At 45.5% G+C, this 19,816-nt stretch overlaps 1 protein-coding gene across 1 annotated transcript in view; it reads left to right on the top strand.

Annotated features, from left to right (window-relative positions):
- The window catches only part of LOC139266712 (dynein axonemal heavy chain 8-like), a 2,132,242-nt gene that overhangs the window by 139,338 nt on the left and 1,973,088 nt on the right, over positions 1 to 19,816 (top strand). The window contains exon 4 of the mRNA XM_070884298.1: positions 15,292 to 15,376. Within this exon, the coding sequence (XP_070740399.1) occupies positions 15,292 to 15,376 (85 nt within the window). The remainder of the gene's footprint in view (positions 1 to 15,291; positions 15,377 to 19,816) is intronic.

Here is a 19,816-nt window from a genome sequence, read left to right as displayed (position 1 = left end):
TACTTTGGGCAGGATAGTCATCGCTGAGGCCCTTCGAAGGTTGACGGGCAGCAAATGGATGACGTATGCTGCCAATCTGGGCAGCAGCGGGCGGGAGGTCTCATTCTCGACAGCAGAGGCGCTGTTGATAGGGATTCTTTTCCCTCAATCTGTTTCAGCGAATACACTGACTCGAACACTTTAAAGTTTAGTTCAAACTAACTTTATTCAGGCTTCATCGATGAAGTCTTGCTCTGATAAAGGGGCACCGACTCCATGAGTCTGTCGAATCCACCAGAGCAAGCAAAAATCATTACAAAAACAAGACAGTTATAATGTTGATTTCTGGATTCTTTTCCCTCAATCTGTTTCAGCGAATACACTGAGGCGAACACCAAAGAAGCTTATAACAAAGCAGTCTTTATTACAAAGATTTACCGGCCGGGACTTATCAGACAGAAGGAATGCTCTCTCGATACTTCCTACAGACAAGTGCCGTTACATTATGAAGGCACAACAGTTAGACATTTTCGGTACAAGATAACAAGATACAATTAGAGTGACATCCTAGTTCAGCCTATCCCTTTTGATCCCTCCTTCCCTTTGTCCACTCATGAGCCGACATCTATATGAGCTGTTTTTCCCAAAGAACTTTCTCACACTTTGCTCAAAGAACTTTCTCAGGCATTGCTTCTAAATGTTACAATTTTACTGGCGTGACTAGTAACTAAGACTGTGAGAAAGTCTGTTAATGGTGCTGATGTTGTAATATTTGCAGTCTGACATTCTTTTAGTTATTTTCCATTATCCCTTTGTTCACTTCACTGTCTCTATTGCTTATACATTTTCCAACATTCTCAACTTCAATGTCTCTATACATTTTCAAACATTCACATTCTATACATTTTCAAACATTCACAATACAGTTCATGATCGGTACAACTCCTTTTCATTGTCCTATCACATCAACTACTGTGGCATAGATACAAGCTAAATTAGTCATTTACACAGTGAAGTAAGCAATGTCCCGAATCATGAGTGAAGATTAAGTCATCTCCAGCTTATCTTTGTTTTGCAGGCAAGGAATGCACAGTTCTGCTTCTCTGGGTATTCCTACAGTTTGGCCCCTACATCTGTTGCTACATTCCCATTATTATCAGATGGTTCCTCAAGGTTGTTTCACAAAAACAAGTTACTCATTGTTCTCCCCTTTGTGAGATCTGAAGAGTCAGCGATAACCATGAGCGGCCATTTTAGAAAGAGTTAATACATTTGAAATTAGTACGGATAATACATATAAAGTTAGTAGCTACATTGATACAGATTCTCAGCGCTTGTCACCCAAGTGCCGCCGAGGCTGGAGTCGGTCCCATGGGGGGGTCGAAGACCTGAAAAAAAAATCATTAAAAAATAAAAAGCTATCAGAAGACCTTTAGGGGACTCCATCCAAGTAAGTCACTGGAAAATGTTTTTTAAAAAAAATGTTCACTAACCTTTTTTTTCAGGTTCTTCATACTTACCGGCGGGGACAGACTAGCCTCCTCACAGCATTCCACCCTGTGCTGGTGCCGACTCACGCCCGCATCAATATGGGAGCTCGGCGGGCGGGAGGTCAGTTGCGCCACTTGGCCGTCCGCTGACGTCAGCGGGCGGTTCCCGGTGGCTCTCCCCTCCCGCCCGCTGCAGGCCACCTCGAAAGTGGTACTGGGCGGATCTGCAAGAGCAATGTCGGCGGCAGCGGGCAGTGAATTAATGAATTTTGGCCCCATAATCTTGAATACCTTCATCAGGCCACCTCTCAGTGTTGTCTTTTCTCGGGAAATGAGCTCTAGCTTGATGGATATTGTCATATATGTAATAACTCGATAGACTGTAAACTAACACAGGTCCAAACCTGGCTCTGCTTTATTGGGGCCCAAAGTGATCACATTACATGATGGCTTGCCTTTTATACCTGGGCTGCACACACGTGCGTAAAGCCCAATAACCTCCGACCGTGGTGCCACCTGGTGGCTAGTAACACCAAGTATACATACATGACAATATCCCCCTTTAAGATATGAGTAACAGTCTTTTTACAATTGAAACGGTCCAGGGCTTTCCGCTCCTGAGTTACATAGAAACATAGAAAATAGGTGCAGGAGTAGGCCATTCGGCCCTTCTAGCCTGCACCGCCATTCAATGAGTTCATGGCTGAACATTCAACTTCAGTACCCCATTCCTGCTTTCTCGCCATACCCCTTGATCCCCCTAGTAGTAAGGACCTCATCTAACTCCTTTTTGAATATATTTAGTGAATTGGCCTCAACAACTTTCTGTGGTAGAGAATTCCACAGGTTCACCACTCTCTGGGTGAAGAAGTTCCTCCGCATCTCGGTCCTAAATGGCTTACCCCTTATCCTTAGACTGTGACCTCTGGTTCTGGACTTCCCCAACATTGGGAACATTCTTCCTGCATCTAACCTGTCTAACCCCGTCAGAATTTTAAATGTTTCTATGAGGTCCCCTCTCATTCTTCTGAACTCCAGTGAATACAAGCCCAGTTGATCCAGTCTTTCTTGATAGGTCAGTCCCGCCATCCCGGGAATCAGTCTGGTGAACCTTCGCTGCACTCCCTCAATAGCAAGAATGTCCTTCCTCAGGTTAGGAGTCCAAAACTGTACACAATACTCCAGGTGTGGCCTCACCAATGCTCTGTACAACTGTAGCAACACCTCCCTGCCCCTGTACTCAAATCCCCTTGCTATGAAGGCCAACATGCCATTTGCTTTCTTAACCGCCTGCTGCACCTGCATGCCAACCTTCAATGACTGATGTACCATGACACCCAGGTCTCTTTGCACCTCCCCTTTTCCTAATCTGTCACCATTCAGATAATAGTCTGTCTCTCTGTTTTTACCACCAAAGTGGATAACCTCACATTTATCCACATTATACTTCATCTGCCATGCATTTGCCCACTCACCTAACCTATCCAAGTCGCTCTGCAGCCTTCACAGCATCCTCCTCGCAGCTCACACTGCCACCCAACTTAGTGTCATCCGCAAATTTGGAGATACTACATTTAATCCCCTCATCTAAATCATTAATGTACAGTGTAAACAGCTGGGGCCCCAGCACAGAACCTTGCGGTACCCCACTAGTCACTGCCTGCCATTCTGAAAAGTACCCATTTACTCCTACTCATTGCTTCCTGTCTGACAACCAGTTCTCAATCCATGTCAGTACACTACCCCCAATCCCATGTGCTCTAACTTTGCACATCAATCTCTTGTGTGGGACCTTGTCGAACGCCTTCTGAAAGTCCAAATATACCACATCAACTGGTTCTCCCTTATCCACTCTACTGGAAACATCCTCAAAAAATTCCAGAAGATTTGTCAAGCATGATTTCCCTTTCACAAATCCATGCTGACTTGGACCTATCATGTCACCTCTTTCCAAATGCACTGCTATGACATCTTTAATAATTGATTCCATCATTTTACCCACTACCGATGTCAGGCTGACCGGTCTATAATTCCCTGTTTTCTCTCTCCCTCCTTTTTTAAAAAGTGGGGTTACATCGGCTACCCTCCACTCCATAGGAACTGATCCAGAGTCAATGGAATGTTGGAAAATGACTGTCAACGCATCCACTATTTCCAAGGCCACCTCCTTAAGTACTCTGGGATGCAGTCCATCAGGCCCTGGGGATTTATCGGCCTTCAATCCCATCAATTTCCCCAACACAATTTCCCGGCTAATAAGGATTTCCCTCAGTTCCTCCTCCTTACTAGACCCCCCGACCCCTTTTATAACCGGAAGGTTGTTCGTGTCCTCCTTCGTGAATACCGAGCCAAAGTACTTGTTCAATTGGTCCGCCATTTCTTTGTTCCCCGTTATGACTTCCCCTGATTCTGACTGCAGCGGACCTACGTTTGTCTTTACTAACCTTTTTCTCTTTACATATCTATAGAAACTTTTGCAATCCGTCTTAATGTTCCCTGCAAGCTTCTTCTCATACTCCATTTTCCCTGCCCTAATCAAACCCTTTGTCCTCCTCTGCTGAGTTCTAAATTTCTCCCAGTCCCCAGGTTCGCTGCTATTTCTGGCCAATTTGTATGCCACTTCCTTGGCTTTAATACTATCCCTGATTTCCCTTGATAGCCACGGTTGAGCCACCTTCCCTTTTTTATTTTTATGCCAGATAGGAATGTACAATTGTTGTAGTTCATCCATGCGGTCTCTAAATGTCTGCCATTCCCATCCACAGTCAACCCCTTAAGTATCATTCGCCAATCCATCCCAGCCAATTCACGCCTCATACCTTCAAAGTTAGCCTTCTTTAAGTTCTGGACCATGGTCTCTGAATTAACTGTTTCATTCTCCATCCCAATGCAGAATTCCACCATATTATGGTCACTCTTCCCCAAGGGGCCTCGCACAACGAGATTGCTAATTAATCCTCTCTCATTACATAACACCCAGTCTAAGATGGCCTCCCCCCTAGTTGGTTCCTCGACATATTGGTCTAAAAAACCATCCCTTATGCACTCCAGAAAATCCTCCTCCACCGTATTGCTTCCAGTTTGGTTAGCCCAATCTATGTTTATTTTAAAGTCACCCATTATAACTGCTGCACCTTGATCGTCTCAGTTCAACTCCAGCCTTGGCCGAGCGTTCTGAGTCTGTTATGACTGGGGGCTGGGTAGCCGATCTGATGGGAATGGCAATGACCATATCCGGGATTGAAAGTCCAGATTCATTGATGACAGCAGAGTCCTCTGATGACTGAGGGTAGGTTGGTTGGTCACTGTGTCTTCCTCAGACTGGTCTGGTTCATCTGTGTGCCACAGCTTTATCTGATCAACATGTATCCTGCATGTATGCCCATTCTTGAGCTTGACGATAACCCCGGTAAGCGTGTGGGTTCTTGTCCTGTAACTAAGCAATATGCATGACAAGCGAGTCTGCAGTGAACCTTGAGTTACACGTTTCATACTCTGCTTGATGGTTTGGACCGTACGCTCTGCTTGACCATTGAATGGTGCTGACCTCATTTTTGATACCATTGAGTTTCTTGAACTCTTGAAACTAGACTAATGAAGTAAGGCCCTTTGTCACTTCCAACGATGTCGGGCAGACCATGAGTGGCAAAAATAACACGAAGGCTCTCAATGGTAGCTGTGGATGTACTGGATGACATGATTATACACTCAATCGACTTGGAATATGCATCCACCACAACTAAAAACATCTTTCCAGGAAGGGACCTGCAAAGTCGATGTGGATCCTGGACCATGGATTAGATGGCCATCACCGTAGACTCAGCGGCGATTCCGCTGGTGCTTTACTTAGCTGCGTGCAAGTGTTGCACTGATGCACACATGATTCCAGATTAGAGTCGATTCCAAGCCACCATTCTTGAGACCTGGCAATGGCTTTCATCATGACAATACCGGGATGAGTGCTATGATACAGCACAGAAAGTATTAATTAAAGATGTATCATTCCAAAAATGTAGCTGCAGTTCCAGAATGTAGATCATGTACAAATTTCTCTCTACCTTTCTTGGGCATACAACACGATTACCCCACAGTAAACAATCTGACTGAATGGATAGTTCGGTTGCGATGGTTGTACGGTTTGGTCTCATCATCCATTTGCTTGGGTATGGCAGACCAATCATCACTCAGGACACAACTTTTCACAACCGATAATATCGGGTCCTGGCTGGTCCAGGTCTTAACTTGTTGAGCCGTGACAGGGGTTCTTTCACTTTCAAAAGCATCCATAACTAACAGTAGGTCTGCAGGTTGTGGAGTCTTCACTTCTGGTGTGGGCAATGGCAGGCGGCTCATGCATCGGCACAATTCTCAGTGCCAGGTCTATGACGAATGACATAATCATAGACAGATAATGTCAGCGCCCAGCTCTGAATGCGGGACAATGCATTGGTATTGATATCTTTGCTTTCCGAAAACAATGAAATGAGTAGCTTGTGATCTGTTTCCAGTTCAAACCGAAGACCAAATGGGTATTGATGCATCTTTTTAACCCCATACACACAGGCTAATGCTTCTTTTTCAACCACTGCTGTAGGCTCTTTCCGCCTTTGACCAACTTTTCGAAGCATACGTAGCAGATTGTAGTTTACTCATTAGCTTGTTGAGCATGCAACCAACTCCCTATGACGAAGCGTCACAGGCCAATACTAGACGCTTGCACGGATCATTATGTACCAGCAGCTTGTTAGAGCAAAGCAGATTAGTAGCTTTCTCAAAAGCTCTATCTTGAGGCGCACCCCAAACCCAGTTGTTGCCTTTTCTTAGCAGCATGTGCGGTGGCTCTAATGAAGTGCTCAATCTCGGTAGGAAATTACCGAAGTAGTTGAGTAGACCAAGGAATGAATGCAGCTGAGTCACATTCTGAGGCTTTGGTGCATTTTTGATGGCCTTGGTTTTCGAGTCCATAGGCCTGATGTCGTCCGCAGCAATTTTCCTCCCCAGGGATTTGACTTCCGGTGCCATGAAGACACACTTCGAACGTTTCAGTCTGAGTCCCACTTTGTCCAGACGATATAGAACCTCTTCCAGGTTATTCAGATGTTCGGCGGTGTCACGATCTGTAACCAGGATATCATCTTGGAACACGATGGTTCTAGGGGCGGACTTCAGTAGACTCTCCATGTTCCTCTGAAATATGGCTGCAGCAGAGCGAATTCCAAAAGGACTCCTGTTGTAGCTAAACAGTCCTTTATGAGTGTTGATGCACGTAAGATTCTTCGACGTCTCAACCATCTCCTGTGTCATGTAGGCCAACGTCAGATCCAGTTTAGTTAACGACTTCCTCCCCCGACTAGCGTTGCAAACATGTCAACAGCCTCCGGTAACTGGTATTGATCCTGTTTGGAAACTCGGTTGATCATAACCTTGTAGTCGCCACAAATCCTGACAGTGCCATCACTCTTCAACACAGGAACATGTGGCTGGCCCATGATATGACTCCTTCACTCTGGAGTCTGTCCAGTTCAATTTCGTCCTTCTCCTTCATCATGTACGGAACCGCCCGAGCTTTATGATGGATGGGTCTTGCATCCGAATCCACGTGGATCTGCATCTTGGCTTCCGTGAAAATGTTTGATGCCTGGTTCAAACAGCGAGGGGAACTTGCTCAGCACTTGAATACATGGAGTATCATCCTCCGATGACAACGCTTTGATATCGTTTCAATTCCATTTGATTTTTTCCAGCCAATTCCTGCCGAACAGCGTTGGACCATTGCCTGGAACAATCCATAATGGTAAATCATGAACCGCACCATCATACGACACCTTGACTTTTGCACTGCCAATCACCATTATGAGTTCTTTAGTGTACGTACACAACTTGGCATTGAGTGGACTCAGCTTAGGCCTCACAGCCTTAGTATCCCACAGCTTGTCGAATGTCCTCTGGCTCATTACTGATTGACTCGTATCCAATTCCATCGGTACCGGCACACCGTTAAGTTTCACATTAATCATTATCGGTTGGCTCGTTGTTAGGAACGAATATAGTCCATACACTTCCTCCTCTGGTATCTCGGATTGCATATCCGGATCCGCGTTATACTGATCATCATCCTCCACGTGTTGTGTCGCAGCACGCTTGCTCAGTTGCGGACACATGCGCTGGAGATGCCCCAGCCTCAAACAGCCTTTACAAATGTACTGTTTAAACTGACACTGATGAGGCCGATGATTGACCCCACAATGCCAACACGGTGAAATCGGATTAATTCCCATTGGCGGACTTTGGGCAGCCACAGGTTTCGCATCTGCAGTCGAGTAGGCCCTGCCATATGCAGCTCTGCCAAACGACGGTACTTACCGAGTTCCGATTTTTTGATATCTGCTTTAAGTTTTTGTCCGTCGTCATGCATGCCTAGGCAATTGTGATGGCCTTGCTCAAATCCAGCGTCTCCGCCGCCAGTAGCTTACGCAGGATCACCTCGTGGTTGATGCCAATTACAAAAGTCTCCCAACACGTTTTTGAACTTACACGGTCCAGCTAGACGTCGGCAAAGAATTCCGACACATCCTGGCCCTCAGAACGAACATGCGTGTAGAATCGATATCGTGAGATGATGATGCCTTCTTCTGGTTTGAGATGGTCACGTACCAGAGCACACAATTCCTCATAGTCCTTGTCCGTTGGACTTGCAGGTGAGAGAAGATTCTTTATGAGTCCATAGATTTTCGGACCGCAAACCGTGAGGAAGACCGCCCTGCGCCTAACTGCGTCAGTAGGTTCCTCCATTTTGTTGGCCACGAAGTAATGGTCCAGGCGAGCTACAAAACCTGCCCAGTCCTTTCCCTCCACGAATCTCTCCAGAATTCCAACTTTGCTCATTTTTGCATGCGAGGGTTCTTAAGTTAACTCGTTGCCAAACGTTATGTATGTAATAACTCGATAGACTGAATACTGTAAACTAACACAGGTCCAAACCTGGCTCTGCTTTATTAGGGCCCAAAGTGATTACATTACATGATGGCTTGTATTTTATACCTGGCCCGCGCACACGTGTATACAGCCCAATAACCTCCGGCAGTGGCGCAACCTGGTGGCTAGTAACCCCAAGCAGACAAACATGACAGATATAACCTTTCAGTTCTGATATCATTCTAGTAAATATTCTTTGCACCTTCTCCATTGCCTCTATTCATTTTATAATATGGAAACCAGAACTGTGCACCTTATGTCTAACCACAGTTAAATATGTTTACGAAACTGCTCTGCTTTTCAATTCAATCCCTCTTGAAATTAACCTCAGTGCTTGGCTTGCTTTTTTTATGACCTTATTAACCTGCGTCGCTACTTTTAGTCATGTATCTGTACTTGTAGATTCATTTGCTCCTCTACCCCATTCAGATTCGTAGTATGTGGCTCCTTAACCTTCCTACCAAAATGTAACATTTCTCTACATTGAAATTAATTTGCTAATTACACGCAACATTCTGCAAGTTTATTAATGTCGTCTTATATTTTGTTGCAGTCATCTTCCCCCCCAATTTGGTGTGTTCTACAAATTTTGAAATTGTACATCCGATGTCCGAGACTAAATTGTGAACAGTGGTCTTAGTGGAACACTACTTCCCAACTTTTGCCAGTCTGAGTAGCTAACCTTAACTCCTACTCCTATGGTTTCTGTTCTGCAACTAACTTGCTATCTATTCTGCTACGTGTCCCCTGACATGCTCTGACCATAGTCATGAGTTTGCTTATCAACGGCCTTTTCAAAATTCAAATATTTACATCTACTGCATTACCCGTATCTACTTGTTCTGTTACTTATTCAAAGAATTCAATAAGATTGCTCAAGCATGACCCACCCTTTTTAAAATCCATATTTTCAGTTTTTAGATGTTTTTCGATTACATCTTTGAGTAAAGAGTTATTCGGGGCGAAATTGCCCCTGGCCCCGATTGGGGGCCGGGACTTTTATCGTTCGGCCTGGAAGTCCACCGCTGCCGTGGAATTGAGCGTGCCGCCCCTCAAAGGAAGCTGAGCGCTGTCTCCGGTGCTCCGCTTCCTTTTGGGGGTGGTGCCGGCACTTCTATTAAAGTGGAGGGCCGCTGTGCACTCTGCTCGGCCCTTTGGTGACCGCCATTGGACCACCAGGGAAGCGTGAGACTGGGCCAGCAGCCTGGCACCCAAGACTGAGTGGCAGGCTGCACAATGGCGGACCAGGCCACACTAAGCAGATAAATCCCTGAACCTGATGGCTTGCATCCTAGGGTCTTAAGAGAAGTAGCGGCAGGGATTGTGGATGCATTGGTTGTAATTTACCAAAATTCCCTGGATTCTGGGGAATTCCCAGCAGATTGGAAAACTGCAAATGTAACACACCTATTTAAAAAAGGAGTCCGACAAAAAGCAGGAAACTATATAACAGTTAGCCTAACATCTGTGGTTAGGAAAATGTTAGAGTCCATTATTAAAGAAGCAGTATCAGGACATTTGGAAAAGCAAAATTTGGACAGGCAGAGTCAGCATCGATTTATGAAGGGGAAGTCATGTTTGACAAATTTGCTGGATTTCTTTGAGAATGTAACGAACAGGGTGGATAAAGTGGATGTGGTGTATTTGGACTTCCACATTTGACAAGGTGCCATATAAAAGGTTACTGCACAAGGTTCACGGGGTTGGGGGTAATATATTAGCATGGATAGAGGATTGGCTGACTAACAGAGAAAACAGAGAGTCGGGATAAATGGTTCATTCTCTGGTTGGCAACCAGTAACTAGTAGGATGCCGCAGGGATCAGTGCTGAAACCCCAACTATTTACAATCAATATTAACGACTTGGAAGAAGGGACTGAGTGTAACGTTGCCAAGTTTGCTGACGATACATAAGAACATAAGAACATAAGAATTAGGAACAGGAGTAGGCCATCTAGCCCCTCGAGCCTGTTCCGCCATTTAACAAGATCATGGCTGACCTGGCCGTGGACTCGGCTCCACTTACCCGCCCGCTCCCCGTAACCCTTAATTCCCTTATTGGTTAAAAATCTATCTATCAGTGACTTGAATACATTCAATGAGCTAGCCTCAACTGCTTCCTTGGGCAGAGAATTCCACAGATTCACAACCCTCTGGGAGAAGAAATTCCTTCTCAAGATTCCTAACAAAGATGGGAGGCAAAGCAATGTGTGAGGAGGACACAAAGAATCTGCAAAAAGGACATAAACAGGCTAAGTGAATAGACAAAAATTTAGCAGATGGAGTATAATGTTGGAAAGTGTGAGGTCATGCACTTTGGCTGAAAAAAATCAAAGTGCAAGTTATTATTTAAATGGAGAAAGATTGCAAAGTGCTGCAGTGTATCTGGACCTGGTGGTACTTGTGCATGAAACACTAAAGGATAGTATGCAGGTACAGCAAGTGATCAGGAAGGCCAATAGAATCTTGACCTTTATTGCAAAGGGTATGGAGTATAAAAGCAGGGCAGTCTTGCTATAGCTATACAGGGTATTGGTGAGGCCACACCTGGAATACTGCGTGCAGTTTTGGTTTCCATATTTACGAAAGGATATACTTGCTTTGGAGGCAGTTCAGAGAAGGCTCACTAGATTGATTCCGGGGATGAGGGGGTTGACTAGGAAAGATTGACGAGGTTGGGCCTCTACTCATTGGAATTCAGAAGAATGAGAGGTGATCTTATCGAAACGTATAGGATTATGAGAGGGCTTGACAAGTAGGATGCAGAGCGGATGTTTCCACTGATGGGGGAGACTAGAACTAGAGGGCATAATCTTAGAATAAGGGGCCGCCCACTTAAGACGGACATGAGGAGAAATTTATTTTCTTAGTGTTGTAAATCTGTGGCATTTGCTGCCTCAGAGAGTTGTGGAAGCTGGGACATTGAATAAATTTAAGACAGAAATAGACAGTTTCTTAAACGATAACGGGATAAGGGGTTTATGGGGAACTGGCGGGGAAGCGGAGCTGAGTCCATGATCGGATCAGCCATGATCTTATTGAATGGTGGAGCAGGCTCGAGGAGCCGTATGGCCTACTCCTGTTCCTAAGTCTTATGTTCTTATCATTGAGCTGACCCACGAGTCAGCTGACAAAAAAAGATGGCTGCCCGTGACGCTGCAGGCCTTCCCCTTAAACAGTGCCTGAAAGCGGATGTCCGCCAGAATCGTGACCTGCGAAAATGGCATTGACATCGTCCGTGCCAGCCTCGCGGGGCAGTGAAGGGTTGTCGCGCATGGCAATGATGTCATCGCCGGTTGTATGGCGGCCCGTGGCGCTAACTGCCAAGGCAGCGCCTCCCAAACCTCGGGGGCAAGTTCCCAAGAGGCGGTAGCGCCCCCTCCCCCGGGCAAAACGTGCCTTGCACCCTCCGGAGGCCCTTACGGGGTACAAAAAAGGGACAAGTTTACCCCCTTTATCTTTTCTACCACCGATGTTGAGTTAACTGGTTTATAGTTTCCTGGACTTGTTCTATTTGCCTTTTTAAATGCAGGAATAATTGTTTGACAGATAGAACCCAGTGTATCGTGATACTGGGTTTGGCATCAGTCTGGTAGAATGTTCCTTTCCACATCCACACACAATCCCTGTAGTATCTTAATCTCTAACTCACCATTAGCAACTCCACAGGAGATCTATCATTGTATTATAAGCTCTTGATCCAAAAATTCCTCATTCTTGGGGTCACAAATGGAGCGCTTTCTGGGTGACCAGGGAAGAATTTGGGGTACATCCCAGTTTTGCTCCTTTTCCCACCCCTCAGAAGTCTCAGTCGTGGTGGGGATGGCCACAAATGGGCAGACAGATTGTCTCAGGTGTCCAGTGTTTTTAAGGACCATTTAAGGTTGGTTTTGGCAATTGCATTTCTGAAAGTGGCAAAAACAGGAAGTGCGCAGTGTAATTTTCTGTTTTTATTGTGCTGCCACAGGTCAGCTTTGCCGCAGCAAAGTGCCACAGCAAAATCGTACTTAAAGCGAAAGCTGACGTGCTTCAGAAATAGTGTGGGCACTGAACCGTAATATATCAGTATCCTAAACTCAGGGTATGGGACAGGTTCAATGGAGGTTGAGCCATGTCCCAGATCCATCCCTAAATAGCCACATACATAATTTCAGTTACCTTATATGTAGTGCACATTTCTCATAATCTCTCAACAACCTTCCAGATATAAAGGGAGTCAGAGGGTCTAGTAAGAAGGAAGAACTGAGGGAAATCCTTATTAGTCGGGAAATTGTGTTGGGGAAATTGATGGGACTGATGGTCTGCATCCCAGAGTACTTAAGGAGGTTGCCTTGGAAGTTGCGGATGCATTGACAGTCATTTTCCAACATTCCATTGACTCTGGATCAGTTCCTATGGAGTGGAGGGTAGCCAATGTAACCCCACTTTTTAAAAAAGGAGGGAGAGAAAACGGAATTATAGACCGGTCAGCCTGACATCGGTAGTGGGTAAAATGATGGAATCAATTATTAAGGATGTCGTAACAGCGCATTTGGAAAGAGGTGACATGATAGGTCCAAGTCAGCATGGATTTGTGAAAGGGAAATTATGCTTGACAAATCTGGAATTTTTTGAGGATGTTTCCAGTAGAGTGGACAAGGGAGAACCAGTTGATGTGGTGTATTTGGACTTTCAGAAGGCTTTCGACAAGGTCCCACACAAGAGAATAATGTGCAAAGTTAAAGCATATGGGATTGAGGGTAGTGTGCTGACATGGATTGAGAACTGGTTGGCAGACAGGAAGCAAATAGTAGGAGTAAATGGGTACTTTTCAGAATGGCAGACAGTGACTAGTGGGGTACCGCAAGGTTCTGTGCTGGGGCCCCAGCTGTTTACATTGTACATTAATGATTTAGACGAGGGGATTAAATGTAGTATCTCCAAATTTGTGGATGACACTAAGTTGGGTGGCAGTGTGAGCTGCGAGGAGGATGCTATGAGGCTGCAGAGTGACTTGGATAGGTTAGGTGAGTGGGCAAATGCATGGCAGATGAAATATAATGTGGATAAATGTGAGGTTATCCACTTTGGTGGTAAAAACAGAGAGACAGACTATTATCTGAATGGTGACAGATTAGGAAAAGGGGAGGTGCAACGAGACCTGGGTGTCATGGTACATCAGTCATTGAAGGTTGGCATGCAAGTACAGCAGGTGGTTAAGAAAGCAAATGGCATGTTGGCCTTCATAGCAAGTGGAATTGGGAGGTGTTACTACAGTTGTACAGGGCCTTGGTGAGGCCACACCTGGAGTATTGTGTACAGTTTTGGTCTCCTAACTTGAGTAAGGACGTTCTTGCTATTGAGGGAGTGCAGCGAAGGTTCACCAGACTGATTCCCAGGATGGAGGGACTGACATATCAAGAAAGACTGGATCAACTGGGCTTGTATTTACTAGAGTTCAGACGAATGAGAGGGGATCTCATAGAAACGTTAAAAATTCTGACGGGTTTAGACAGGGTAGAGGCAGGAAGAATGTCCCCAATGTTGGGGAAGTGCAGAACCAGGGGTCACATTCTAAGGATAAGGGGTAAGCCATTTAGGACCGAGATGAGGAGAAACTTCTTCACCCAGAGAGTGGTGAACCTGTGGAATTCTCTACCACAGAAAGTTGTTGAGGCCAATTCACTAAATGTATTCAAGAAGGAGTTAAATGTAGTCCTTACTACTGGGGGGATCAAGGGGTATGGCGAGAAAGCAGGAATGGGATACTGAAGTTGCATGTTCAGCCATGAACTCATTGAATGGCGGTGCAGGCTTGAAGGGCCGAATTGTCTACTCCTGCACCTATTTTCTATGTTTCTATGATACAGATGCCAAAACAATCTTAAAAATAGATGAAAAGCCAATGGCCTGAAAGTTATGGTCGGAGGCTTCCCTGAAGGTAGACACCTCCGACAAAATGTTTTTTCCGAAAGTACCTGGTGGACCTGGAGGAACGTACATACACTTATGGTCTGAAGCCTGGCTGCGCAGCCCAACGTATGGGCTCTCGCATCCCAGGAACGTAAGCGCAACCTGGGATCATGTGCGCCTGGACCACCAATGAAAATGGAGTATTCTCATTGATAATAATGGGAGCTCCATTTGTACAGAAACACAACACAATGAAAAAAAATCACTTCACATATTTAAAATTAATTGAAATTGAATGTAATTAAATGTTTTGAATTTTTTAAAAATATGATTTAATGGACAGGGTTTTAAATATAAAAGTGATAATTTTATTTTTATATGTTTTCCATGCAAATCTCTGCACACAAATGTCCTTCTCCTGGGGATGTGTGCGATCTGATCGCAAATGCCGGTTCTCGGCGCATGCGCAACGTGCGGCAAGAATTGGCATTTGCAAGGCCTCTTCAGATGCATACGGGCATCGTATGCATCCGGAGAGGCCGCAATTTATGGCCCAATCATTGATCTGGAACCTGAAATTTACAAGCATTTATAACTGTCTTTTGACCAAAGAAGATTATCCAGTTATCTGGATTTATGTATTCAGAGCAGTGGCTTTAAAGGGACAAACCGGATTAGCAGTTAATTATTAACAACTATTCTATAGACCTCAGACTATCTGTGAGCAGCACCATGGGAGTTCTGATAATCTTGTTGATGATTGCAGATTTGATTGCAGAATTGAGTGGAAAAGATATAATAATTAAAAAATACTTGGGAAGGATACCTGGGTCAATTCCATTTTATTTAATTTTTATTTTCATAAGCTGAATGAAGTAGAGCAATATAATGTGCTTATACAAAATACAGTTATGACTTGAAAAATAAATTAACCATTAATACTTTTTGTTGACAGCTCCAACCTTATGATGATTTCTTTTCGAAAGGTGGTAGAAAAACAATTCAATTCTTTTACCAAGAAGCTGACCCACCAATAATAGGTAAAATCTGGTTATAGGTTAAGATTAAAACATGATTAATGTGGTGTATTCTCTTTAATAAGCAGGCAATAAATATAACAAAGAAAGACGATGGGCTAGATTTTACACTTTTGTGCAGATCGCCCAAAAATGAGCGTTATTTCCGGTGTGGGCGGTAAAAATGGTCTTCAGATCGACAGTTTGTCGCCCATTTTCAAAGTCCCTAGTCTCCATTTTAAAAATTGGGCGTTACCGAGAGCGATCTGAAATGGGCGTTGGCGTTAATCTCTGACCTTCTGCCGTAAAGTGTCGCCGTCCTTAGCAACGGCATGGCAACGTTCATTTCCCGCGATTCAGGAGGTCAGGGGTCATCATTACATGCGCAGAGAGGAGACAGAGAGGGAGCAGAGAGGGACTGAAAGCGTGTGTGGGTGTGGTGTGAGCTTGTTTGGATGTTGTGTAAGGCACGAGGGAGATTCACCAGCAGCAAAAAGCTTATTAAGCACAATGAAGGTACCGAGTTTTTGTCCAACAAATAATACATAACATGGAAGGGATGGAGGAGGCCCTGGAGTTGTTAGCCAGGAACACTAGTGGCAGAGGGCTCCCAGTGGTCCGGAGCACGGCACTGCACCCCAAGGTGCCGCACCCCCTTTGCCAACGACACATGAGAGCCAGGAGGAACATCTTGCTTCTGGCTCGGAGCACGTTCATGTCTCGGAATCGTCCTCTTCCATATCCGTCCAAGCAGCAGTTCTGCCATCATCCCCCCACCCCCCAATGAAGCATCGCCTGAGGAGCTCCTCGGCCAGGCGGCTTGGAGTCAGGAGGAGAAGGGGTAGAGGTGGGGAAGAGAAGTGGGGGCGGGGGGGGGGTGGAGAAGGAAAGTGAGGTGCATGACCGCAGATGTTGTCTGGGGCATATTTTTAGGTTGCTGCTGCTATTTTGGTGGGAGGGTCAGGGCGAGGGGGCTACCTTGTTGGTTTGCATTTGTGTTCTGTATTGCTGGAAATGGGGACCATTGTGATGATGTAAATGTGATAAATTTGTTGTGGGTTGGGGTGGTTTTTACACATATACTTATGATTTCAGACAAATGGTCTGATTAAATATTTTTTATTTAACATAACCTTGTTGCACATTGGCTCAGATAGCTGCACAGTTACATGAAAGGGTATAATTACACTTAACTTGAATCAACTTAAACTTTAACTGTCACCAAGGTGATGCACACCTTTGATATATGATCTGTACACCCAGTAGTGTGTCAGCTTTGTAAATACCACCAACGTTCTTACAAGCAAAGCGCTCATTTATGAGCTCCTGATGCAAGAGTCTTGCAGCTATGATGCCGCCATGGGCCCTTTCCTGCGGTCTACAGGGGGGGCGGGGGCATGGCTTCAGCGTCAACCTGATTGTGTGGCCCGAGGTCAGCGTCCACCTCCTCGTCCTCCTCCTCTTCCTCTCCTGGCAATTCAGCATGCAGCACACCACCACGAATTGAGCTACCTGCTCAGGGTGGTATTGGAGCTCGCCTCCTGAGTGGTCCAGGCATCTAAAGCGCTGCTCAAGCACACCAATGTTTTTCTCGACGATATTGCGAGTGGATTTGTGGCTCTCGTTGTATCGCTTCTTGGCTTCGGTGTGGGTGTCATGCAGGGCGGGTCATCAGCCAGGTGGTGAGGCCATATCCCTTGTCACCAAGCATCCAGCATTGACCTTGTGGCTGATTGGTAAACAAGTCAGATACAGTGCACTCATACAAGATGTGAGCATCATGGACGCTGCCCGGAAATTTAGCATTCACTGCCATAATAATTTGCTGGTGGTCGACAACGAGTTGCACATTCAGGGAGTGGAATCCCTTGCGGTTTCTGAAAACCTCTGCATCCTGAAAAGGTGCACGCATCACGATGTGCGTACAGTCTATTGCTCCCTGCACCTTGGGGAAGTTAGCAATTCGGTAGAATCCGAGAGCCCTCTCAGTCTGAGCCTCCCTGGTCATAGGGAAGCTGATAAAGTCTATCCTGTGTACGTACAGGGCTTCAGTGACCTGTCTAATGTAGCAATGTGTGGCATGCTGAGATATACCGCAAATGTCGCCAGCAGAAGCCTGAAAGGAACCCGACGCATAGAACGACAGTGCCACGTTGACCTTGACCTCGACGGACAGTGCAGTCCTGATGGTGCTGGCAGGCTGCAGATCTCCCCTGATGAGGTGGCATATCTCACTGATAACCTCTTTGTGGAAGCGCAGTCTCCAAAGGCAGATGGTGTCGCACAAGTTGAGGTAAGACTGCTTCTCCCTGTACTTACGGGGGGTGTAATGTCTGGTCCTCCTCATCAGTCTGTCACGTCTTATATTGGGCACGTGATGCTGTCAAGGATACCTTCTGCCATCTTGAGTCTGCAGCATCTGCATGGTCATCAAGAGAGGTTGAGAAATGACAGGCCCCATTCCAATAGCTATCTGTATTCCACTGATTGTTCACAAAGAATGAATGTCCCCACTAAGACACCTACTAGTAAATTCCAATCGCCCACAGTATGAAAAGATGTTTGTTCAGATGTTCACATCACCTCCAAACACCTCCAGAGTACATCCGAACTCCCCTGAGGTTGAAGCCTTTTAAATGATGCGACCTGCCATTTAGAACATGGCGTCCATACCGCTGTGAGTAGTTCTGGTTAGTTCAACTTTATCCCAGCGGTTATTTTGGTGAGCGATATTATCAGCGAGATGTGTGCGAGGTGACGAAAGTAAGGTGATATACTGGGCCTTAGTTTCGGCAAATGTGATCTTCACGACAAAAAACGGTGGGTATTATTAAATCTCGGCGTTAATTACGAGCCGAAAGTAACGCTGGGCAATATTATAGGTGTTGGGATCTCACATTCTGATGATTCTACCCAAAAAAATTGGGCGGGCAATAGTATTTTTTCTTGGCATTACGCACGTGCGGAAAGTAACACTCGGCGATAAGTGACCGAGAAATGGGCTTCAGTTTCCATTTTGTAGCTAAGTGGGTGATATATGGGCGTTGCACCCCATTTCAGCATTAAAATAGGCGTTAAGTAGGCGGTATGCATGCAAAAATAATGGAAAATCTAGCCCGATATCCTTATATTTATCTGCTTCTTCTAGTTGTTCCAGTTATTTTTTTAATTTGCTCTTGTGATGTGTGTGCTGCTAAGAAGCCAACAATTATTGTCCATCTCCAGTTATCTTGATGGCATTCGGGGACAACTATTAGTGTGGGACTGGAGCCACTTATGAGCTAGACCCTGAAGAACAATAGTAAGCCAGTATTCTTTTTATAACAATCTGGCCCACAAGTTACTCGCTTTTATTGAATTCAATTTTACAGATGATGGGACTTGAACACTTAACCGCTGGGTGGCTGGTCTAATACCATAAACCCTAACATGGAAACATAGAAATCTACAGCGTAGTAGGAGGCCATTTCGGCCCATCGTGTCCGCGCCAGCCGACAAAGTGCCACACGGCCCTCAGTCAGCAGCCCTGAAGGTTACATAAAAACCTATGAACAATGACGGAAAGGTAAAGAGCATCCGGCCCAACCAGTCCACCCCACACAACTGCGATACCCCATGCTTCGCAACATTTTACACTCCACCCCAACCGGAGTCACGCGATCTCCTGGGAGAGACAAAAAACTAGATAAAAACCAAGGCCAATTGGGGAAAAAAATCTGGGAAAATTCCTGTCCGGCCCATCCAAGGAATCGAAACTAGTCCAGATCACTCTGCCGTATTCGATTCCCTGAAGTACTTACCATCGTAACAGCGCCAGCCAACAAGAGGTTATCCACTCTAATCCCACTTACCAGCTCTAGGTCTGTAACCCTGCAGGTTACGGCACTTCAAGTGCCCATCCAAGCATCTTTTAAATATGTGAGGGTTTCTGCCTCTACCACCCTTCCAGGCAGCGAGTTCCAGACCCCCACAATCCTGCGTGCAGAAGCTTCCCCTCAAATCCCTTCTATCATCCTCATAGGCGGCCCCTCGAACGAGGATGACTTGCTTCCACGAGTTCACAGATGTTTCAATGAAAGACCCGAAGTTCCAGTCCTGAACTCCAATTGAGGGGGTGGAAGATGCCTGTGCAAGGATTTTTTTAACGTGTGCTGACCGTTGCACACCAGCTACCACACGGGCTTGAGAAAGCTAGGCCTTTATCCAGTGGCAAGCCTTAACCAGGACGACTGGAGACCTGTTCTGCTGCATGGACCTAGTGCGCACACATAAAGCAGTCCCCTCTAAACCTTCTATCAACTACCCTAAACCTATGTCCCCTCGTAATTGACCCTTCCACCAAGGGAAATAAACCCTTTCTATCCACTATATCCAGGCTCCTCAAAATTTTATACACCTCAATGAGGTCTCCCATCAGCCTCCTCTGTTCCTAGGAGAACAAACGCAACCTATCCAATCTGTCCT

This window comes from Pristiophorus japonicus, chromosome 7, assembly GCF_044704955.1.
Source record: "Pristiophorus japonicus isolate sPriJap1 chromosome 7, sPriJap1.hap1, whole genome shotgun sequence".
NCBI classification, from domain to species: Eukaryota; Metazoa; Chordata; class Chondrichthyes; family Pristiophoridae; genus Pristiophorus; species Pristiophorus japonicus.
Note: the sequence above shows the minus strand (reverse complement) of the source record. Positions and strands in the feature narration are given on the sequence as shown.